Here is a 25,654-nt window from a genome sequence, read left to right as displayed (position 1 = left end):
AATAATCAAAGAAAATTTTTACTAATTTGAAGAAAAAATATGTGTAGTTATTTCAATTTCAGAATATCTACATACGTAAATGTAGAGCTATCTTTCCGTTTTCACGACATTAATTTATTCTGGATTCACTACATTTGACAGATAGAAGAAGCGGCATCAGGATTAACATAAGAAAATCACTGCATTAATTATAAAGTGTATTTTATTTTATATATTATTTTATATATCATGGTTCGAGAAAAATATTTCATTTTAATATTTTTCAGAATGATGCAATTTAATCTCTTGAATGTTATAATGTTACTCTATACAACTTTCATTACTCTTAACTTTCCACAAAGTCCGATAACTCCAAAAGAAGTAGAAGTGAAGGAGAATATTGAATATTTGTTAAAAGAAATAGAAAATGAAGAGGAATTTGAAATAGAAGAGGAAGAAACTTTAGATTTTTACAATACATATGAAGTTCCAGAAGCGGAAAATATTGATTTATTAGAGGAAAATGAAAGAAAAGAATATCTCCCGGAAGAAGTTATTTGTAGCTCCGTTGAAGCAGGAATATTAAATGATTATAAAAGACAAGCTGTGGAATACTGGAAGAGCGGCAAAACAGGACTAAGATCGCTTGAAGGAGTTAAAAGAAGATACAGAAAAGTAACATCGATGCGACAATTACGACGATGGGAGGACTAAATCAGTGCAGGTGGCAGAAGAGATGAAAAATTAAAAAGAATTTCTGAATATACAATAAACCGTTTTAATGAAGCGCTTGAAAATAGAATAATTATTCATGACATTGACATTGCTCGATGGGCTTCTCGAGCACAAGAAGAGGAAAATGTGGTAGGATTCAAAATTTCTAAAACGTGGGTAAAAAGATTCAAAACTTCATATGATATCGTCTCTCGAAAAATAACAAAATTTATAACAAAAAAATCATTGTTATCGAAAACAGATTTAGAAGATAAGTGTGATACATTTATTGAAAATGTAAAATATTATATTGAACGATACGGCGTAGACAATGTTTATAATTCGGACCAGAGTGGATTCCAACTTGAATTTCACTCTGGTCGTACTTTATCCCAAAAAGGTCTAAAAAATATAGAAGCTGTAACTAACTGTACAATCTACATCAGCAACCACACACAGTTATACTATACAGCCGACTATTTCTGCAGATGGTAGACTATTATCGCCTCTTTTTATTAATTTAAAGGAAGTAACAGGAACATTCAGTCCTAGAGTAAAAGAAACTATGTTCAAAGCACCTAATATTTTTGTTACGGCTTCTAAATCAGGCAAATTAAAATCGAGTCATATAAAAACTTGGTTGAGAGAAATATTTTTTCCGAATATCGGGCCACAATCCGTATTATTATTAAATTCATGGAGTGGACATTGTCCCAATGTAATTCAGGAAACCAGATCGGATTTTGTATCAGATATTGTTTTCCTAACCATTCCGGCCGGTATAACGGGAAAAATACAGCCATTAGATGTATACGGCTTCCGATGATGGAAAAATTTTATTAGGCATTTTTCTGATACTGTTATGTTATTAAATCTTGCAATTGATCTTCATGCTGGAAATAATATATTGAAATTGCAATCATTAACGCATCATCAATTCTCGTCGCCCAGATTTCAAAATTTATTTAAATATGGCTGGTTTAAAATTGGATATATACAGACTAGACCAACAGAGTTTCAAACACCGGTTGAATTTTGCTTCCAAAGTGATTTAAACATAAAATGCGATATTTGTGGCCAAACTGCTATAATTACTTGTCCTTGGTGTAAAAAATCATTGTGTATGACACATTTTTTCCATAATCATCACCTTTGCAACGAATACGTACCATAAAAATAATACAAATTCATTATTCGCGCGCGTGTTCATACGCAACTTGTGTACTGTTTCTTTATCATATATATTGTTAAATATATTGGGTCTGGGAAAAAGTTCGTGATATTTTTTTAGTAAAATTCAACTGATTTTCTTATAGTGTAAAAATTAATTTATTTAAACCAAATATGCTCCATTATTATCGACAATGTTTCGCCATTTTTCGGGTAGAGCCATAATGCCATCGGTGAAGAACTTCTGTGGTTTCTGGTTGAAAAACTGAATCAAGTGGTTTTCACAGGCTTCTTTTGAAACCAGCTTAATTCCATTGAGAGAGTTCTGCAGAGGTCGGAACAAGTGATAGTCAGAAGGTGCTATGTCTGGACTATACGGTGGATGCATCAAAACTTCCCAACCAAGCTCTCGCAATTTTTGACGGGTCATCAAAGAAGTGTGAGGTCGGGCGTTGTCATGATGGAAGACAACACCTTTCCTATTATTCAATTCGGGCCGTTTTCTTTCAATTGCCTGGCGTAATTTCTCTAGTTGTCCACAGTAGAGTTGAGAATCAATCGTCTGACCAACTGGAAGTAGCTTATGGTGGACGATTCCCTTCCAGTCCCACCACACATACAGCATCACCTTTTTCGGCGTTAATCCTAGCTTCGCGAACGCTTGTGACGGCTCACCATCCCTTGTCCACGATCTTTGACGCTTCCGATTGTCGTACGTGATCCATTTTTCATCACCGGTTATGACACGTTTCAGAAATGGCTCGATTTCATTGCGTTTCAGCAGCGCATCGCAGATGTTAATTCGGTCTATCACGTTTTTCGCGCTCAACTCATGAGGAACCCATACATCGAGCTTCTTTTTGTAGCCAGCTTTGTGTAAATGGTTCAAAACAGTTTTGTGGTCAATGCCTAGCTCCATACCAATATCGACACTGCTGATATGCTTATCTTGCTGGACTTTTTCAAGAATTTCATCAGCTTTTTCAGTGATTGGACGACCAGAGCGTGACTCATCTTTCACATCAAAATTACTAGAACGAAAGCGAGCGAACCATTTCCGCGCAGCAGATTTTGATAAAGTACCTTCACCATACACAGCACAAATTTTTTCGCAGGCCTGCGCAACGTTTTTTCCTTTGTCGTAATAATATTGCAAAATATAGCGCAATTTTTCATTACTTTTCTCCATTTTCAAACGCAAACAACTTTCCAACCACTGCACCAATTTCGATGTTTATACATCGAGTACACTCAAAGTAACGCTCGAAGTGTCACCTTTCCAACGAGCGTTTAGTGATGTCACTGCGATCTGTGTTTCCTGAGTTATTTGCATTTGACGCCATCTATCGGGAAGAACTCCACGAACTTTTTCCCAGACCCAATATATTATTGCCAGTATTATTCTTCCACAATTTAGTATATTATTCCTCTCTATCCTGTTCTTCTATATTATTATTCTGTAATTAGTATTAAGCTCTTCGTTATATATTGTTTAGCAATTGTTAATGCTGTGTTATATTTTCATATCGCATGCTTGCTCTTTCTTGCAAAGGTAATAGAATCTGTGTTTCCTTATTTCATGCGTTACGACTTTATTTTAATTCGTCTTGATCGTGTGTCGACTTGCCATTACAATAAACATATTTATTTCAAGAAATATACAAATATACATTGGAAATTTCTGTACAAATAGCGACGCTGCACACGCATTTGCTACTGTTGCCACATATGCACATTTATCTGTACTCACTGTTTATTTTTTGTATAATACATGGTATATTGCAATTAATTTGTTTTCATCTTGCAGTAGGATAAATTATGCACAGATAGTTATTAAGCATAGCGCAAATGAAAAGAAAGAACGCCATGTAACAGTACCTACTCGCACAGTGTAGTGCCTACCATGATATCATCGTACTGTTTTTCTAAAAATTGAATCGAGGAATACTATTATTATATATGGATGGATTCGGAATTCAATGCTTTTTAATTTTTGTTCTTACAAAATTTTTGAAATTTGCGAAAATAATGAGTGGTGAGGGGGAGCGGGGAGTGAATTTGATATTTTGAAATAAATTTGATATTTTGAAAAATTTGAATTGACAGGTGCAAAGAGCATTAAATACTGTAAAACTCTTACATTTACTATGTTTTCATATCTCTTATATTTTAGAAAATATTTGATAAAAACGAAAAAATCAATTTTCTTCAAGAGGTGATTTCAACCCCTAAACTTCGAGATAAGCACATATAAAAAAATACGTGTCTAATATTTTTTGATTCTCTACAACATATCCAATGCCCATTCAAATCAGTGAGGGACGCCCCCAACCGTTCCCTTGTAAGTATGGTACGTAGTATGCGCACAATATTTTGGGAGAACGAAAATGTTCCGGGACACGATTGCTATTAAACTATTTTTTTTCTATTTTCCCACATACCAGAGAGTGAAAATGCACTGTCAGTTTTTGGCACAAAGCGCTATGACTGCCGGAAGCAATTATAATCTGTCTGAGTGTGGTGGTATGTGCACAATTTTCGGGGAGAACGAAAGTGTTCCGGGACACGATTGCTATTAAACTATTGTTTTTCTATTTTACCACATACTGGAGAGTGAAAATGCACTGTCAGTTTGTGGCACAAAGCACTGTGACTGCCGGAAGCAATTATAATCTGTCTGACAAGGAGAGTGATACAACTGTTCTGCATCGATTTGAATGGGTTTCGGATATGTTGTACAGCATCAAAAACTAAGGGACAAGTATTTTTTTATATCGGCTTCGGAGGATGAAACCACTCCTTGAAGAAAATAGACGTTATCGTTTTTAGCAAATATTTTCTATTATAAATTATGAGTCATATGAGAAAAAGTTTCAGACAAAAGTTTTGCAATATTTTATGCTCTTTGCAACCATGTGTTCAATTTTTTAAAATTTCAAATGTTGAACTACTCTCCCCCCCCCTCTCGTTACTCTGATAAAATTTTTAAGTTTTTGTAAGGACAAAAATTGTAAAGCATTAAACACCAAATCCATCCATATATAATATTAGAAGATGGTATTTAATATTTTGGACAAAATGCAATGAGAAAGCTTCATGGTATACGAGGGCGGTCCGATAAGTACTTAGCCTCACCGCCCGATGGCGCCACTATCGCAAGAGAAATTTACTATCGTGTAGTACATTCTCGTAAACGGCTACTGTCGAAATTTCAGCCGAATCGGACTCGTAGTTTTGTTTTGACCGCGTGTGGAAGCGGGCGTGTCCGCGGATTTCAGAAAAATGGAAAAAGAGTAATATCGGTCGATGATTCGATTCTTGTTTTTGGAAGGGAAATCGCGCAGCGAAATCAAAGAGCGCTTGGATGCTGTGTACGGTGACTCTTCTCCTTCGATGGCGACCGTCAAAAATTGGTTTAACGAGTTTCAACGTGGTCGCACATCGATTTTTGATGAGCCACGCCCAGGTGCCCCGACAACGGCTACCACGGAGGATAACATGACAAAAATCCACGATCTCGTATTGGCAGACCGCCGATTGAAGGTGCGCGAGATAGCTGAGACAGTAGGCATCTCAAAAGACCGCGTGGGTCATATCCTGCATGAAATTTTGGGCATGAGAAAGCTGTCGGCGCGATGGGTGCCGCGTTTGCTCACTCCAGACAACAAGCACAACCGTGAGACCACTTCAGAGCAGTGTTTGACGCTGTTTATGCGCAATCCGAAGGAGTTTCTGCGTCGTTTCGTGACCGTCGACGAAACATGGATCCACTGGTACACACCAGAGACCAAGGAACAGTCGAAACAGTGGACTTCACCCGGCGAACGTGCTCCGAAGAAGGCGAAGACTGTCCTATCGGCCGGAAAGGTGATGGCCACCGTTTTCTGGGATTCACAAGGTGTGATCTACATCGACTACCTGGAGAAGGGCAGAACAGTCACAGGGCTGTACTATGCCGAATTATTGGGACGATTCGACGCCGAATTGCAGAAAAAACGGCCCCATTTGGCGAAGAAAAAAGTGCTCTTCCACCATGACAACGCACCGGCTCACACCTCCGCCCTCGCTAAGTCAAATTGGTCGAATTGGGCTACGAACTGCTGCCCCATCCACCGTATTCTCCAGATTTGGCCCTTCGTTGGCCTGTGCGACTTCGTTTTGTTTCCAAACTTGAAAAAGTCACTCGCCGGGCAGAAATTTGAGTCGAATGAGGAGGTCATCGCCGCCACGGAGGCCTACTTTGCAGACCTCGAGAAAACGTATTTTTCAGACGGGTTAAAGAAGTTGGAGCATCGCTGGGTCAAGTGTATCGAGCTAAAAGGAGACTATGTTGAGAAATAAATCGCCACTTTTCCAAAATTTTCGTTTTTCTTTTGTAGGCTAAGTACTTATCGGACCACCCTCGTATGTACTGCGCTGCCCGAGTAGATAGATACTGTAGGTAGGTATGCCGTGATATTTCTCTACAATTGCACTATGCTTCACGACTGCTTGTGCATATTTTCTTACGCTACAATTAATCGTAATGATATGATATACAATATATTACACGAAATAAAAATGCTTGATGAAAACGTGAACAATTTACATACAGTCTGTAAAGTAAGAGCGTGTACGGGTTAATGTGTAGAAAAATTTATTTTTAATGATTTTTAAATACATGGATTTGTGGTACTCCGTGAGAAGAAAAATTCTATACCATTAATAATGAGTCTAGTCACCACCGGCATTGATAATTGCCTGGCATCTCCGAGGCATACTTTCCACTAAGTTGACTGCGTATTCGTTCGGTAAAAACCTCCAAATGAGACGAATTTGTCGTGTCAGCTGCTTTAAAGTGCACAATCTTTTTCCTCGAAGCTTGTGCATGAGATATGCCCACACATTTTCAATGGGATTTGCATCTGGCGACTGCGATGGCCAATCAAGTGTGACGATGCCAGACTGCTCTTTCCACTCGGTGCAAAGCTTGCTCCGGTGTTTTGGATCCTTGTCTTCCTGTAAGATCCAGTCCTCGTTTTTTTTATGAAGCATCGTTCAGCAGTCGGCAACAAACACTTCTCATAAATTTTAAGCATTTTCGGAGCATTTAAATTGTATGTAAACAGATGTAATGCTCCAAAACCCTGTTTCGAAAAACAGCCCCAAAGATGAACTTTTACAGGGTATTTAACAGTCCGTTGTATTAATCTATTGGTCAAGGTTGACCAGGAATGTGGGATGGCAGTATACCCCCAAACAGAAGCTTCGTCCGTAAAGATCACGTTGCTCCAATCTCGGTCCAAATTCTCCTTTGCCCAAGCGAGTCTTTTCGTCACATGTTTTTCGCCTAACAGTGGTTTCTTCATTGTGCTTCGATATTTGAGGTTATGCGCAAGGAGATGGGTTCGAATAGTTGTATGTGATACTTCTATACCCTTCTGTTTTAATTTTGCTGCTCCTTGTCGCAATGTTAAGGTCGGGTTCCGCTTAAACAAATTCACAATTTTTCTCCATATTCGGCATCACTTTGCCCATCACTGCCCTCGAGCCACGTTCTGGCAAGTCATCGACATTTTTGATCTTCTTATATTGTTGAACCCACTTAGCGACGAACGATTTTGACTTTCCCATGTATTTAGCAGCCACTGCATATGAGAGTTTTGGTCCTTTGGGGTGAGGACAAAGGAATACAGCCTCGTAGTGCGATGCGTATGTGGCACTCATGGCGGTTAACGTGTTTCTCAGGTTAGAGTTCGACGCCAACTGAATCTTTTGTGACAAAGCATTCACGACAAAGATTTCATCTATCGGCTCACATAAAACTAGGACGATATTTGAAGCCAACTGCCATTTATGCCGTACACGCTCTTACTTTACAGACTGTATATAACAGTAGCAAATGTGTGTACAGCATTTGTACAAAAGCTCCTAATGCATATTTTATTTATTTAATGTGTAAAATTTATGTTCACTACAATCTGAAAGGTATGTTGATGATGGATAATTAAAATGATTAAAAAAGTATTTCGTGCAATGCACGTGAAATAATGAAACACATTATCATCGGCCTAATCAGAAAACCTAACTTCAATTTTTGACAAAATTGAGATACTCATTTTGTTCGATTTATCTCGTCGACTTTAATCGAATAAAATGAGTCTCAATTTGGTCAAAAATTGGAATTAAGAGGTTTTCTAATTAGGCCGACGTTATGTTACCTCTGCAAGCGTATAGTGTGACAATACAATATATTTTATTAATTGCTGAATGAGACATAACGAAGGGCTTAAATGTATGCAGTAATAATTTATAGGATAGAGAGGAATAATACAATAAATTATAGAAGCGTAACACGTTATTATATATATATTTCACAATACTAATAAAAAAATCAATACAGTGTTTGCATATAAACGAAAAATAAATGTTACATTTATGGCACATATTCGTTGCAAAGGTGGTGATCATGGAAAAAATGTGTGATACAAAGTGATTTTTTGCACCAAGAACAAATAATTATGGCAGTTTCACGACAAATATCGCATTTTATTTTAGAATCACTTTGGAAACAAAATTCAACCAGTGTTTCGAATTCGCATGACCTATTCTGTAAATATCCATTTTTAAACCACGCATATTTAAACAAATTGTGAAACCTAGATGACGAGAATTGATAGTATGTTAATGACTGCAGTTTTAAAATATTGTTTCTAATATGAAGATCAATTGCAAGGTCTAGTAGCATTACAATATCAGAAAAATGTTTAATACAATTTTTCCATAATCGAAAGCCATATACATCTAATGGCTGTATTTTTCCCGTTATACCCGCCGGAATGGTTAGGAAAACAATATCTGATACAAAATCCGATCTGGTTTCCTGAATTACATTGGAACAATGTACACTCCATGAATCTAATAATAATACGGGTTGTGGCCCGATATTCGGATAAAATATTTCTCTCAACCAGGTTTTCATATAATCTGATGTCAATTTACCGGATTTGGAAGCCATTACAAAAATATTAGGAACATTGAATAAATTTTCCTGTACTCGTGGATCGAATGTTCTTATTGGTTCTTTTAATATAATTAACAGAGGCGACAATAATCTACCATCAGCGGAAATAGTCGGCTGTATGGTATAACTATGCGTGGTTGCTGATACAGATTGTACTACGGATTCTATTTTCTTTGTACCTTTTTGTGCTAAGGTACGACCGGTGTGAAGTTCTAATTAGAACCCACTCTGATCTGAATTGTAGATATTTTCCACCCCGTATCAATTAATATAATATTTGACATTTGTAATAAATGTATTGCATTTATTTTCTAACTCTGATTTGGATAACAAGGATTTTTTTGTGACAAATTTGGTTATTTTCCTAGACACAATATTATGTTTCTTTTTTAATCTTTGTACCCACCTACGTGATGTTATGAATCCAGGCACATTTTCCTCTTCTTGTGCTCCATTAGCCCATCGAGCAATGTTAATATCATGAATAATGACTCCTTTTTCAAGTGCTTCAGCGAAACAGTTTAGTGTATATTCAGAAATTGCTTTTAATTTTTCATTTCTGCTATCACCTGCATCGATATAGTCCTCCCATCGTCGTAATTGTCGAATTGATGTAACTTTTTTGTACCTTCGTCTAACTCTTTCAATCGTTCTTGGTCTTATTTTACCGCTCTTCCAGAATTCCACAGTTTTCCTTTTATAGTCACTTGATATTTCTGCTTCAACATAAGTACAAATAACTTCTTCTGGAAGATAATCCTCATCTTCATCATGCTCCAACAAATCAACTCTTTCCGCCTGTGGGATCTCTTTGTATCATAAAAATCAAGTGCTTCCTCCTCTTCTATTAGAAAGTCCATTTTATTTTCCATGTCTGTGAGCATATTTACAATCTTCTCCTTCACTTCCATTTCTTCCGAAGTTGCCGGAGTTTGTAGAAGGTTACGAGCAGTGAATGTTGCGTATAGCAATAGTATAACATTCCATGGGTTAAATGGAATCATTCTACAAAATATTAAAATTTAACTATTGCTTAATGCTGCTTCCGTATATTATAATATTAATAACTACGCAAAGTGTATAATAATTTAAATAATATAAATATGAAGAGTGACAAGCGTAAAACAATAATACAATACAATACAAGCGTAAAACAATAATACAATACAATAAATACTTACATAATTTCACAAAATTATAGTGTATAACACAGTTCTTTACACTATGAACTCATGAAATAAACTGCCCGTTTTCAAATATTACTAACATTTTTATAGTCTGCATAGTGCGCAATACGATCAGATGAGCCAATTGTAGTGCACATGACGATCACATGAGTCTGTCTCATGCTAAACAAAAACAAAATTTATTTATACAGTGCCTACCAAAAGTTCGGAGCCACCTAAATAATTTTTGAACGGTTTGAAATATAGGATTGAAATTTATAAGGATTCAATGGGATCACAAAGTATATTATTTAACCACAAAAACACCCACCTCCACACCCCCGGGGGCCGGGGGGAGGGGGGAGCCAAAAAATCTCAAATGGCATGTTGGGTTGAGTGAGGGCTCGTTCGAAAGGACTTTCCGAGACGAAAACAACGCGAGGTCATCCAGGTCTCTACGATTTTTTTCGCAGGGTTATGATCATTTGAACATTGAGATTTTGCGAGGGCCCACAGCGACAACAGAAGAAAGGTCAAGCTTCACACGGGCACGCGCGTTCCTGTGTGTGCGTGCGTGGGTGTATTGGGAGTATGCAAAAGTTTCCGCCGTTCACATCTAGATGTCTCCAGTTATGTATTTCGCAAACATTGTTATCTATATTCTTCATATTCTTTGTTTGTTGACATCTGTCAACAACAATCAGAGAAAAAAGGTTTTGTTTTGCGAAAGTTACATATCTTTTTACACCGTTAAACATGTCGAAATACGAGCCAACAAAACGACATTTGCGGGAAGTTTTACTTTTCCACTTTAATGTGAAGAAAACTGCCGCAGAAACTCATCGAATACTTGTGGACGCTTATGGTGAATCTGCTCCATCGGAACGAACATGCAGAGAATGGTTTCAAAGGTTTAAATGTGGTGATTTCAACGTTGAAGACCATGAGCGATCCGGAAGGCCAAAAGAATTTGAAGATGCCGAACTGCAACATTTATTGGATGTTGATTCGCGTAAAACCCAAGAAGAGCTCGCAGAAGCATTGAACGTTGACCAATCAGTCATTTCCAGACGCTTCAAAGCTATGGGGAAGATTCGAAAGGAAGATGTGTGGGTTCCATATCAATTGAAAGAAAGAGACATTGAGAGGCGATTAGTCACGTGCGAAATGTTGCTTGCTAGACAAAGATCAAAGTCGTTTTTACATCGAATCATTACTGGTGATGAGAAATGGGTGTACTACGACAATCCTAAGCGAAGGAAATCATGGGTTAGTCGTAGGGAAGCATCAACATCAGTGCCGAAAAGGAACATCCATGGATCGAAGATTATGCTCTGTATTTGGTGGGATCAGAAAGTCGTTTTGTATTATGAGCTTCTCAAACCAGGCGAAACTATTACTGGTGATCGTTATCGACAACAACTCATCAAATTGAACAGAGCAGTGCAGTTGAAACGACCACAATACGCCGACAGACATGGTAAAGTGATATTCCAACACGACAATGCGAGACCACACGTTCACAAATCAGTTAAGGAAACATTGGAATCATTCAAATGGGAACTTCTACCCCACCCGCCGTATTCACCAGACATTGCTCCTTCTGACTATTACCTTTTTCGATCAATGACCAGCGGCTTGGCAGATCAATCACTTCTTTCGAAAATTGCAAAAAATGGATCGACGATTGGATCGCTTCTAAAAGTGAACAATTCTTTTTCGAAGGAATCCATGCTTTGCCTGATAGGTGGACAAAGGTTGAAGCTGCCGAAGGACAATATTTTAATTGATGATATATTTCATTTTGTTCTATAAATAAATGAGTTTGTCAAGCGAAAAAACGGCAGGAACTTTTGCATACTCCTAATATATGTGTGTGTGTGTGCGTGTTCGGCCAACTAAGGCAAGACCACTAGCGTGTCCGGCCAACTAAGACAAGTCCGAAATAGGAACACTGGCGTATGTGAAGGAATAAAAACACTAATTATTTAATCAAATGTTCAAATTGATGTCCTTCGATAACTTGGCAGTGTCTTAAATGAACGTAAAACGTTTCAATTACGTTAGTTAAAAAATCGGGTGTGATTGAATTTGAAACGTTCACTATTTTTTCCCGCAGCTCTTCTAAATTTTCGGACCTAGTCTCATAGACCTTTGTTTTCAAATACCCCCAGTAAAAGAAGTCTAATGGGGTCAGATCTGGTGATCTCGATGGCCATTCTATTGTGCCTCTTCTACCAATCCATCGATCAGTGAAAACATCGTTTAGAATATTTTGAGCTTGCAGAGAAAAATGAGCTGGAGCCCCATCCTGCTGAAACCAAACATTGTGGAAAGCTTCTCCAGCAATATCTTGAATAGCCGGCATCTCTTGGTTTCTTAGCAAATTGCAATAATTTTGAGCATTTATGTTTCCTTCAATAAAAAACGGTCCTATAATACAATTACGCATTATTCCGGCCCAAACGTTAAGCTTCTGAGGATACTGCGTGTGACTGTCTCTCATCCAATGCGGATTTACATCTGCCCAATACCTCATATTCTGTCGATTTACAGAACCATTTGATTCAAATGTTGCTTCGTCAGAAAAACAGATCCAGTTGAAAAACTGACGATTTTCAGCAAGTCGTGTCATCATTGTGTTACAAAAGTCCACTCTTCAGTCATAATCGTCTTCGGATAGCTCCTGGACTAGATGTATTTTATAAGGATGATAGTGATGCTTCTTCAAAATTCGATGGATTGATGTTCAGCTAATATCATTTTCTTGAGCTGTTCTCAAGACCGATGTATGGGGATGATCATATACAGTCAGTAGAACATCAAAAGCTTTCTCGTCATTAGTAGCACTTTTGGGTCTTTCAGATCTAGGCGCATCTTTAATTACACCGGTTCTCGGAAATGATCAACAGTTCTTTCAACAGTTGACTTTGAAATTGGTTCACGATCAGGATATGTGGCATTGAATAAATCCGCTATTTCTCGGTAGGACCTTATTCTATCGCCATACCCTCTCATCATCAATACAGTGATCCTTTCTGTATCAGTTAAATGCATTTTCAAAAATGCACTAAAATGAAAAATACCGAAGCAAAAAAGATATTAGACAAGCGCTCTCGATGGACTAAAATGTATTAAAAGTCGTTTGGTTTGAACTCAAGTATCAATATGCCCGTATGCCGGCGACCAATGTATGATATGAAATGCTGTAGTTGATGTTTCTTCAGAGAGTTCTCACTTGTAAACTCATTACTTCACGCGGTCGCTGAATTTGAGAGCAAGATATCGTAAATTAAATATTGAAAAAGTGATCAAGTTTTGCTCAAATATCTCAAAAAATATTAGGCAAATAAAAAAATGTTTTAGACAAAAATTGTTTAAATTAATTGATAGAAAAAGACAGTGTAGTAAAAAATTAGGGTTCTCAAACGCAAGTTGACCTTGGTATCTCCGAAGCGCCTCCACTTGGACAAAAATTATTATCGCTATATAATAGCCCCTTTCGTACCATGCAATTTTGGTTACACAAATCTTCCTCTGGGTCTTATAGATTCGAAGATATTTAAGGTTAATAGTTATTGCCCCACCCTGTATATAAACTATATATATAGAATGGGAGAACGAAATCTTCACAGACAAACTTTGGTGAATACGTACCAGAATATTTTAAAGGGTTTGTCCAGACGACGTTGTTCTGCATCATTTATTCCCAGTTTAGTCTTCTAGTGCAACCTCACGCGAAGCAGCGCTCATATTTTAACAGAATGCATCCTATATCCGAAAATATCTCCGGAATATTATGTGCGATTTTTCAGTACAACTGTACAAGTCCCGAAAACAATACTTCTCAGTGATGCAAAATTACATTGATCTTTGAAAACCACGCTTCATAATGTATTATAAATGTCACCATTCGTACTTAAATTCACCATTCGCATTTGGTTTTCATACTTATTATATTTAGTTTGAATTGGAAGGGTTTAGATAGACGATCAAAAAAATGCATAGTTAACAATTGCCATGGCGGAAGTATTATACAGTAATACATACACGTGTCAGTCCCTCATCCCAATTAAAATTAAATATAACAAATAAATGAAACGTGAGTGGTGATACTTGTAATATATACGCAATGCGTGGTTTTGAGTGAAAAGATTAATGTAATTTTGCATCACTGAGAAATATTGTTTCCGGGACTCGTACAGTTGTACTGAAAAATCGCACAGAATATTCCGAAGATATTTTCGGGTATAGGATACATTCTGTTAAAACGTAAACGCTGCTTCGCGTGAGGTTGCACTAGAAGACTGAACTGGGAATAAATGACGCAGAACAACGTCGTCTGGACAAATTCTTTAAAATATCCTGATACGTATTCACCAAAGTTTGTCTGTGAAGATTTCGTTCTCCCATTCTATGTACAGTTTTGGGTTTTGTTATTATTTACACATCTCATTTATGCGAGTTAACACAATAAACCACAAGTATCATTTACATACCATCTACGACGATAGTCCCAGAAGTATCTGATTTGACGTATAGATAGCGGTTGTTGTCTGAAAAGAATGAATATGGTAGAAAGTACCAACCTTATAAAGCTTAAGTTTGAAGTTTGACGACGCTACGTTGTTTAGTATTTGTTTGGCAGCCATCAATAATGAACGCTCTCAGTGAATTTGTAAACATGGAAAAAATTGGTCATCGTTATGTGATACAATACTTTCATTTGAAAGACCCCAATCCAACCAATATCAAAGCAGAGCTAGATTCTACTCTGGGGCAGTCTGCTCCCTCGTTTATAACAGTAAAATATTGGGTGACAGAGTTTAAACGAGGCCGTACGAGCTGCCAAAATGAACATCGCAGTGGTCGATCAAATGAGGTGACCACGCCAGAAATGGTGAAGAAAATCCACAAAATTGGTATTGGTATATAAATTGGATGACCGTCGACTGAAAGTGCGCGAGTTAGCAAACATGGTAGGCATTTCAAAAAGTGCTGTACATCGCATATTGACTGAAAATTTGGACATGAGAAAGCTGTGCGCAAGATGGGTGCCGCGATTGGAACAAAAACAGCGTCGTGAGGATGTTTCAATCGAATGTTTGGCGAAGTTTCGCAGCAATAAAGCCGAGTTTTTGCGTCATAACCATAGATGAAACATGGGTCCATCACTTCACATCTGAGACGAAAGAACAGTCAAAACAATGGACTGAAAGGGGAGAATCAACACCAAAGAAGGCGAAGACAGTTCCATCTGCAGGCAAGGTCATGGTGTCAGTTTTTTGGGATGCGCGTGGAATAATTTTCATTGATTATCTTCAGAAAGGAAAAATAATCAACGGCGAGTATTATGCGAACTTATTGCAACGTTTGAGTGATGAAATCAAGAAAAAACGGCCGCATTTGGCGAAAAAGAAAGTTTTGTTTCATCAAGACGATGCATCAGTTCACACATCCATTATCGTGATGGCCAAAATCAATGAGTTAAAGTTCGAATTGCTTCCTCACGCACCCTATGCGCCAGATTTAGCCACCTTGGATTATTTTCTGTTTTCAAACTTGAAAAAATGGTTCGGTGGTAAAAGATTTGCCAACAATGAAGAGGTGGAGTCTGCAGTTGATGGCTATTTTGAGAAGCTCGACGATTCCCACTATAAACAGGGTATCGAAGCTATAGAACATCGTTGGGAAAAGTGTATTAAGCTAAAAGGAGACTATGTAGAGAAATAAAGATATTTTTTCCCAAATTTTTTGTTTTCTTTATTAGGTCGGGTACTTCTGGGACTACTCGTATGTTAGAATGTTACATAACACCATGTGTTATATACGTAGTATTTACATGATTGAATGTAACATTCTAAAATAGATGATATGTCACTAATACTTGGTATTGGCAGAGAAAGGCAGATTTACGTGTTAAATCTCGCTTTCCACTGTGTGAAAGACTTTTCATAAAAACATTGTGCAAATGCATTCATTATTGCAACTGTAAATACAGTAGCTGTAATATCTTTTGTGTATTTTAATATCGCATTTTCTTCTTTGTTTGTATGTTTTGTCTGCATGATGCTTGCATGACATTACTATTCCCTTTATGTTTACTTCTTCTTTTCCTTACATCCTATCATTCCTTAGAAAATATAAACCAATGTCAAATAATTCCATTTCATAAGTGACTTATTCGACATTTGTTTATCATTTCCTCCTGATGGAAGAAACCACCACTTTCTCGCGGTTTCCATCAAGCAGTAATGTGGATTTACACATTCTTTTTTACTAAAACCATTTATATATACGACACAGTACATTTCTTTAAACACTGATTAGTTACTTAATTATTAATAATTACTTTATTAATAGTTTCTCATTCTTCATGCATGCACAGTACTATTATACTACTACATGCATGCACAATACCACTGTACTACTACATGCATAATGCATTTGCTTCATACTTTGGAATCATCGCATGAATCAGCAAGAAGAATGTTTACTTTTTTTCCAACTTGATTTTATCCATGTTGCTGGTAAAGAGTGAGTTTTCTAAACTGTACGCTATAACTGTACACTGTTTTCATCCATTTACGGTGATTTTTCACAAACAATTCGTTAAACTTCGTATTATTTTAATACAAACATAGTATTATTATATTTTTATTGAGTGGCGCACTGAACACTGAACTCAGAGTGCTGCCAATGGTCCACTTATTTCTCTTAAACAGGTTCATTGGATTAACAATTACACTGTTCGACACTGCATCGAAAATACATGGGAAAATCGTTTTGCAAACAAGTGAATACATTCGAAGATATTATAATAGGCAAATAAATTACCTTTTTACTAGACTGCATATTTATTAATGCACTGTACATTATTTTAAATATAATATTGTTCTGAGGGTTTCCTCATTCAGTGCGGCGAAGACATATTTTATGAATTTTTTCGCGCAGCAGAAGATTTTGCGGATGTAATTGTTTTTGGGGATTGTTTAATACTGTTTGAAGAGTATTTGTTAATTCAGAGAATATTGTAATGAAAACAAGAAGGTTTCATTTCATTTCTTGACTTTGTTACAATACTTTTCCATATTTTATTCTACATCTTTGTACAATTTAAAATTATTCTTCAAATATTATTAAACAATTCCCAACAACAATCAAATCTATGACTCTGTCCACCTCAGCAAAACAATTAATGAAATATATTTCATTTTCTCGGCGAGGAATACTATTAATATTATTATTATAAACAATAATATTGTTAATAATAAAATAATATTCATAATTCGGCGCGCCGAATAGGAAAAACTTCTCAGTATCGTCATAGTCGCGCCCGCGACTCAGATTACAGCCGAGAAAGAATCAGCCTTAAGCCCGTGTCACACTACGATGATTGAAGATCAAGGATTGCGGATTGAAGATTGAAATTTGACCAATCGGAATAAAGTGAATCAAAACCGAAGTTCGTTGATGTGTCGAAATCTAATCTTCAATCCGCAATCCTTGATCTTCAATCCGTAGTGTGACACGGGCTTAACTCGCGTCGTTGAGCGAGAAAGAGGGAAAGATATTCTCGCTCGTGTCGCCGAGCGAACACGAGAGCGAGAAAGAGGGAATGATATTCTTTTTCTCGCTCGGTGCGCCGACGGTTGCCGAGCGCGTGGCCCACACAGTAGACCGAGCCGACTGTGCGTGCGTGGTAGGGGAAATTCGCTGGCAATCCCGTCAACGATTTCCCATCACTGCGGGAGGGGCGGAGCTCCTCTCCCGCTTATATGTACTGCTTCCTATATTTCTATGTACACACTATGTTTGGATTAACTGTATGGAAGAATGTCGTACATTGGTTCATCATTCTTTGCAAGTACGTTTTATAGGTCTAATGCCAACAGCTTATTTTGTTCCGATAAGAAATATTAACAAAAAAACTTATCGTACGATATAATGATAGGAAACTATAATATCTATATACAGTGTCCGAAAATTATATCATATTCATTAAACTTTCTGGGACTACCCTCGTACTTCGCGGATGTTCCTCGTTAGAGCGCAGATCGGTACGCCTCGGTAAATTTTCCTACTTAACTTATTTCTTTCTTACCTAGAAATATATTGTACTGCCAAGCGATTAATCAATCCGATAACATTAATACTAACGTTTTCATGTTTTTCTTTTAATAAAAAAAAAGGAACGTCTAAAGTTTACGTTTAGGATTTTTAATATGGACATAAAAGTCTGTCTATTGCAATAAACCATATTCCAAAATGCGTTTTCACTTCTGGTCCTCTCATTGTCAGTTCAATAGCAACATTTTGTTTCTTATACGAAGTATCCGGCAATTAACAACATAATGCTCATGCGCAAGAAGAACAAGCTTTGTGATATCAATATGTGCATTCAGTATTATAATCGTTTTAAATGCTCAATGAGCAGTTACTTCTGAATGTTCAATGAGCGATTTTCATGTACTGGATATACAGGGTTCTCAAAAAATCTTCGAACGATAAAATATCTTGAAAACAATCAGTTTTTGGAAAAAATGTTTCAGGCAAAAGTTGTAAGGTTTAAAATGATCTATTTGCTGATCTTATCAGTTTGACCTTGGCTAGCGTCAACAAGGTCAGGGCAAAGTTTTTTTTGTAACGCAGGGGAAATCCATCATGGATACCCCCGACCCTTTGGGGAGTCGGGGGTTATGTCGAACTCTTACCGACTAAAACCCCTGCGGGATGCCAAGCTGTCGGACCGGTTTGTGGGGAGTCAGGGGCACTGCTCCCGCATTTCCTCCCTAACACCCCGGCCCCAGGGCTCCTTTCCAAGAGTCCCACGCCATCTGTTACCGCGCCCTGTTCCGCAAGGGGAATCCAGGGCGCGGTCCCGATCGGTCTAAGACCGACCGGTTGGCCTTCTGGTTCACCTATGGGGTGAGAGGGCATCCGCCCTCACCCCTTACCCCCTTTCCCGTTAGGCGGGGAGGGAGGGTTTCTGAGGGAGTGGGCCGGTCCCAAACCGGGACACCACTCCCCCCTATCCCTACATGTCCGTGACAGGGGGATCCATCTTCTTCTAGGAAGAAGAAGAGCCGGATCCCCCCTGTCGACGGAGGCGGGCCCGAGGAGGTCGAGGAGGGCTTGGACCCCTGCTATCCAGGGGTCCTTCCTCTTCCTCGGCCTGTGCCACCTCACGCCTGCTACCTATATCCCCCTGGGTCGCCGACCGCCCCGTCGCCTTCTGCGACGGGGTTCGTTCGGTCACGAAACGGTCGACCGCCACTAACGTGTCGTCTGCATAGCAGACGACGTGGCAGCCGGGGAGGAGCGGGGTACGCAACACCCGGTCGAACGCGATGTTCCATAGCGGGGGCCGAGCACCGATCCTTGCAGAACACCGCGTTCCATTGCGCGCCGGCCTTGGACCCCGCCCTCCTTCGGGAAGGCGAGGTCTCTGTCCTCGAAGTAGGCTACCAATATCCGCCGGAGATAGACGGGCACCCCGTGGCGTTCGAGGGCCCGTCCGATCTCCGGCCAGAGCAGGGTATTAAAGGCATTTTTAATGTCTAACGACACCGCCAACAACACCCCGCCCTCTCTCCACGACCGTCCCGGTCAGGTCCCGGAGGTATTGCACTGCATCCAGTGTCGACCTCCCGGGGTTGAATCCGTATTGACGGTCGTGGAGATCCGGCCCCTCCGAGGACAAAGGTCAGGCCAAAGTCACCTTGAACTTTTCAAATGGAACGCCCTACTTTTTTTGGCATATTCTTATAACGTATTTCAAGAGCTTCCCAAAACGCTACAACAAAGTATTTTTTTGTTAAGTACATCCCGAGTTATGAAGCTTCCAAGTTACAGTACCGTCGGCATTAGCATTACCTAAGGTGTACCGCGTGGAAGTTGCACGATTGGATTTACACCTCTATGTGTGTGTGTGTGTGTGTGCGTGTGTGTTTGCGCGTGTGTGCATGCGAGTCTGTGTTCGTGCAAGCGTGTGTGCGTGTGCGTGTGTGTGTGTGTGTGCGTGTGCGTGTGCGTGTGCGTGTGCGTGTGCGTGTGCGTGCGTGCGTGCGTGCGTGCGTGCGTGCGTGCGTGCGTGCGTGCGTGCGTGCGTGCGTGCGTGCGTGCGTGCGTGCGTGCGTGCGTGCGTGCGTGCGTGCGTGCGTGCGTGCGTGCGTGCATGCGTGCGTGTGTGTGTGTGTGTGTGCGTCTGCGTGTTATGTAACAGAAATAAGGACCCCATGGTTCGTCACTCCCGTAGTATTTCATAACTCCAAACCCTTTCTGTTGTGTAAAGTGACTTTATCTCATCTTTTAAGATGTGCAACATTTTCCAATTAATTAAATGTTCAAATTGTTTTCCTTCTACCATTTGACAATGAGGTTTGGAGTCAATCGCTCAAATTCAGCCGGATCTATGCGGCAGAATCATTAAAAATTGGACCACTCGGATCCATGCCACCGTGAGAAGCCGCGGTGGACATTTGAACGATGTTATATTCCACACATAATGGCATACATGGGCCTTTCAAATAAAAACAGGATTTCGTTAATACCTCATACACAGCTTGTTTTATTCCATTGTAACATCGACCCGCCCTTATTGAAAAACCCTTTATATACCGATTGTTAAGATTTCACGAATCTTTTAAAAGAAATGAAGATTATTTAATACTTCGTATTATTACACAGAAATATTATTTTTGTAAGGATTTTCAACTACTGATAAAATGTTTAAGGAAGGAGGAGGTTGTCACGATATGTAATGTAATTTATATAAACGATACACTAAGCTCAATTGAGTTAGGTTGGGTTCAATTGGGACAACTCAGGATAACAGATGAGATGTTTTGCTATTAGCAGAGCTCGCACTTCGCTGCTGCTTTCCCCACTTCAGGCTTCGAACTAGGTTTCGATGGGATCCGCCCCTTAACACGTACGCATATATATACACACACGCAGTACATATAACAAAGTTGTAAATCCGATCGTGCAACCTCTACGCGGTTCCACCTTGGGTAATGCTAATACCGGCGGTACTGCAACATTCAAGCCTCATAATTCGGAAAGTATTTCATGAAAAATTTATATTTATTATGTTTAAAAATTATATATTTATTTATTTATTATTTCATGAAAACTTAAATATAGTGTTTTGGAAAGCTCTCGAGATAAGCTATAAGAGTATGTAATAAAAATGGGGATTTCCAATTAACCCCTTGACATACAAATAAAACGGAATTTGATGCGTTTGAAAAATATTATTTAATTTGGCTCAACTGAACAGTTATGTGTAAGCTTAGAAACAGAACATTTTATTTTGAAATTTGTATTGTTACATAACATTTAATCAGGTTAATATATAATGTTAATCGACAATAATTAAGTAACATTATAAAATAATAAATTAGTAGTTCTTCTGCAAAGTATGAAACATTTCTAAACATTTTGGAATATGTAAAGGAACTAGACATTTTTTACACCGCCAAGTTGTTTCGCTTCTTATATTATTTTTTACGCACATATGGCATCTCTTTGCAGAATGTTTCTTTTTATTAGTCAAAGGTATATGTTCAGGAAAATGTGCTCAATGTTTTACCTGTAGCCGAGTTGGGCACTCATTTTGCGACGGTCTGCCACGTGTTGGATAATTAGGAAGAGACAAATTATATAGCATATCTTCTGCAATATTCAATCCGGTATCGTTGAAAAAGGGGGAGAACCTTGAGCATTCGGAACAAAACAGAATCGACGCACGATTCTCGGCGTCCGCCGGAGACAGTTCTTGACGTCTTGGAGACGTCAAAGTCTGCAATGGCACATGAAATGAATGACGTCTCCCAGATATCATTATATTAGGTGTACAAATGAATAATCCAAATTATTTTAAGCAGTTATGAAATCAATTTTAAATTGAATAGATTTTCCCGCTCTTTTGTGATTATGCAATGTTGACATATAGCTATTAAAAAGAACAAATAGTTTGGCAAAAGGCCCAACATAACCTTCAAAAGTCAGTTCAGTACAGTCGAAAATGGCAACAGATACGGTGCATATCCGACACTGCATTCTTTACGAATTCCAACAAGGATAAAATGCTGCAAGAGCGTGCGAATCGATTTATTCCTTTCTCGGCGAAGGTGTTGTATTGTACGATGTGTGCGCATTTTGGTTTAAGCGATTTAAAAGCGGTAATTTCAGTCTAATCGACAAACAACGCCCTGGAGGCCCTCCGAAGTGCGATAATGATGATTTGGAACAACTGCTCGCTGAGAATTCGGCACAAATACAAAAAGAGCTTGCAGAAAAGTTAGGAGTAACGCAGCAAACGATTTTCAAACGTCTACATGAGATGGGAAAGATCCAGAAAGAAGGAAAATGGGTTCCGCATGAACTCACTGAAACCAACAAAAATCAACGAGTGGCAGCGTGTCTTTCTCTTCTCAATAAGCAGCGTCGAAGTCTTTCTTGTGGAAAATCGTTACGATGAGAAATGGATACTCTATGACAATCCGAAACGCAGAAAGTCATGGGTAAATCCCGGCGAATCATCAAAATTGGTCGCAAAACTCAATCGCTTCGGAAAGAAGGTTCTTCTCTGCATTTGGTGGGATATCAAGGGCGTGCTTTATTATGAGTTGTTGGAACCGGGTGAACAGTTACTGCGGACTGCTACCAACGTCAATTAATTTGCTTGAGTCAAGAATTGGAACGAAAACGCCCGTATACTGGCAAAGGAGAATGTCCAGTGAAATTGTTGCATGACAACGCCAGGCCACACATTGCTTCCAATACAAAAGACACCATAATGAGTATTGGCTGGGACGTCTTGCAGCACCTGGCATATTCACTAGACATTGCTCCATCCGATTATCACTTGTTCCGGTCGATGCAACACGCCTTGTCCGATATGCACTTCCAATCAGTGGATGAGATCCGAAAATGGCTTGACGACTTTATCGTGTCCAAAGACGTAACATTTTTCCGAGATGGAATTCATCAGCTGCCTGAAAGATGGCTTAAAGTTATAGAAAGCAACGGCGAATACTTTTATTGAACAATTTAATTTACTTTCTTTTAAAATAAACCTTGAATGTAGCTGAAAAAATTGGATTATTCATTTGTACACCTAATATGTCAAGGGGTTAAAAAGTTCAAAGTGATTTTTATATGACCTTGATAACACTGTTCAAGGTCATAATAATATTACTATGTAATGCGTTACTTAAAACTCTACAACTTTTGTTTCAAACATTTTCCTACAGAACCGCTACTTTTAGAGATAATTAGCCGTTTCCAAACTTTTAAACCACCCTGTATATTCATTATTATTACTTGCATATTATTATAATTTTTTATTATTTGCGTTATTTTTCTAAAGATATACTAAACGCAAACTAGAGATTTAAGTCAGTAACTAAGAGAGTAAGACTCTAAGAGATGTAAAATTACACTCACAAAAATAATAACTTATTGTGAGCAGTTTAGGGAGTGTTTGCATTTAGCACACAAATTTAGAGTACTTAGTGAGTAGTTTTACTACTGAATGCACTCAATTCTTTACATATATCCATACAACACAAACAGTCGCAGCAATTGTTTGTTGCAACGTTGCAACATTGCAGGTTGTCTCAAATCACCTGAACAATCTTTCATGGAAACATAAAACGAGTCGAAACGAATACAAAAGTTCCATATCGTTTTGCGAAATTCACAATAATTTTCGAGAAATTAATGTTAAAAGATCAAAAGGAAGTCAAGCGATAGAGGAGGAGCATTCGAGCCGCTCGAACCGTAGCACAGCCTAGTTTACCTAGTAACTATCTCGGTCACGCGACGAGAGGGAAAAGACAACGTGCCGCTGTTCGTCCTTAAATCGGCACTCTTAGGGTACATTCACACTTGGGCAGAAAAGCAGAAAGCACGAAAGCAGCAGCCAATCACAAATGATGCTGACAATCTGTCTCTCTCTTGCGAGAGTTTTTCTTTTCTTTGTCACTCTCCTGGCTTCTGCTTTCTGCTTTTTTCCAAGTGTGAATGCGCCCTTACGTCTCACTACACCGCGCTTAGACTCGCGTCGAATTTAAACTTGGGAATGGCGTATAGGGACACCTATTTCCCCCCGGAGCCAGTATAGAAAAAGGAGAAGAAGAAGTGATAAAAACCAATAGGAGAATCTAATTATTTTCTATCGCGATTTATTTTCTATCGTTTTATTGTATTGGAAGAAATCCGAAAGAAATATCGTTTCCAATCGTTCTCTATTGTTTCCTGTTAGGAGAGTATTTCAATCGTTGGAATGTGATAAAATTGCTATTGAAACTTATCGTACCCTATCATTTTATTTATCATTTTGTTTTGAGTCTATCGTGAATCAGCCACTGAAATCTATTGTAATTAATGATATATAAATGCGATAGGGGAAATTCAAAGTTCTTTATCGTATAATTACAAAAGAAAATTCATTGTTCTTAATCATGTACCAACAATATTTGACATAAAATTGATCCCTAGATATAATTACAATAGAAGGCGCATCATAATTTATCATAAAGTCGTTACACCAAGAATGAATGTTTCTCTACATATTATTACAAAGATCGTAACACGTTATAACTAAGTATTTCGCGCATCATAATTCTTTAATAAAATACGATAGGAGAATATAAAGAATAAATCGTAAATGTACAATAGGCTTTTGTTAATATTTCTTGCAAATTCTTTCCAACCTAATGAAACGATAAATTGCGATAGAAAATAATTAGATTTTCCTATCGGTTTTTATTACTTTCTATTTTCCATTATTTTTTATCACAGGCACTTACCATGTTTCAGTTTAAACTATCTTTGCTGTCCTATAAAATGATTTCGTAATTGTAATCGCGACTGTGTATTGGCCATCGACGCGAGTTTAGGCGCGGTGCGGTGAGACCTAAAAGCGCCGATTTAAGGACGAACGACGGCGTGTTGTCTTTCCCCTTTCTTGCCGCGTGATCGAGATACTAGATAAACTAAGCTGTGCTGCGACTCGAACGCTTTTCCTCCGCCGCTTGGCTTCCTTTTGACATTAATTTCTCGAAAATTATTCGAATTTCGCAAAACGATATGGGATTTTTGTGTTCGCTTCGACTCGCTCTACGTTCCCACGAGAGATTGTACAGGGTTTAGATGGTCTGAAACATCCTATATACAGGGTATCCTATAGTACGAGAAATTCGTGAAAATATTAAGAATTCGTGGAGAATTAAGACAACGGATTAAGACAAACATAAAAGTCCTGTACTGTTTTACGACATTCGCAATAGGTATTAAGTTATTAATGACAAAAATTTGACGAGTGAGCGCACGCTGAGATAGATTGGAGAAGTGCAGCCGCTCGGGTTACAACACGATCCAATCGATCTAACACTGTTGGCAGCGTGCGGCGAGACATAGGAACGGCAAGAATAGTGGCATGTTATTATTTCCCTCGCCGCGCACCAGCAGCAGTTGTTAAATCAACTAGGCCATGCTCTTGCTTGAGTAGTTGCAACAGTTCTCCAATTATCTATCTCGGCGCACGCTCACTCATCAGGTATCTGTCAATAATTCGATAATTATTGGGAGTACAAATTAGTTCGGTCCG

At 38.5% G+C, this 25,654-nt stretch overlaps 2 protein-coding genes across 3 annotated transcripts in view; both read left to right on the top strand.

Annotated features, from left to right (window-relative positions):
• The window catches only part of LOC105187110 (uncharacterized), a 107,838-nt gene that overhangs the window by 75,184 nt on the left and 7,000 nt on the right, over positions 1-25,654 (top strand). The gene's annotated exons all lie outside the window — the stretch shown is intronic.
• On the top strand, positions 48-918 carry LOC112589215 (uncharacterized). The gene is made up of 2 exons (XM_025301582.1): positions 48-197; positions 267-918. The coding sequence occupies exon 2, from the start codon at positions 268-270 to the stop codon at positions 691-693; it is 426 nt and encodes a 141-aa protein (XP_025157367.1). The 5' UTR covers positions 48-197; position 267; the 3' UTR covers positions 694-918.

This window comes from Harpegnathos saltator, unplaced genomic scaffold, assembly GCF_003227715.2.
Source record: "Harpegnathos saltator strain DR-91 unplaced genomic scaffold, Hsal_v8.6 scaffold432, whole genome shotgun sequence".
NCBI classification, from domain to species: domain Eukaryota; kingdom Metazoa; phylum Arthropoda; class Insecta; order Hymenoptera; family Formicidae; genus Harpegnathos; species Harpegnathos saltator.
The sequence above is the reverse complement of the archived record's forward strand: the minus strand, read 5'-3'. Positions and strand labels throughout refer to the sequence as shown.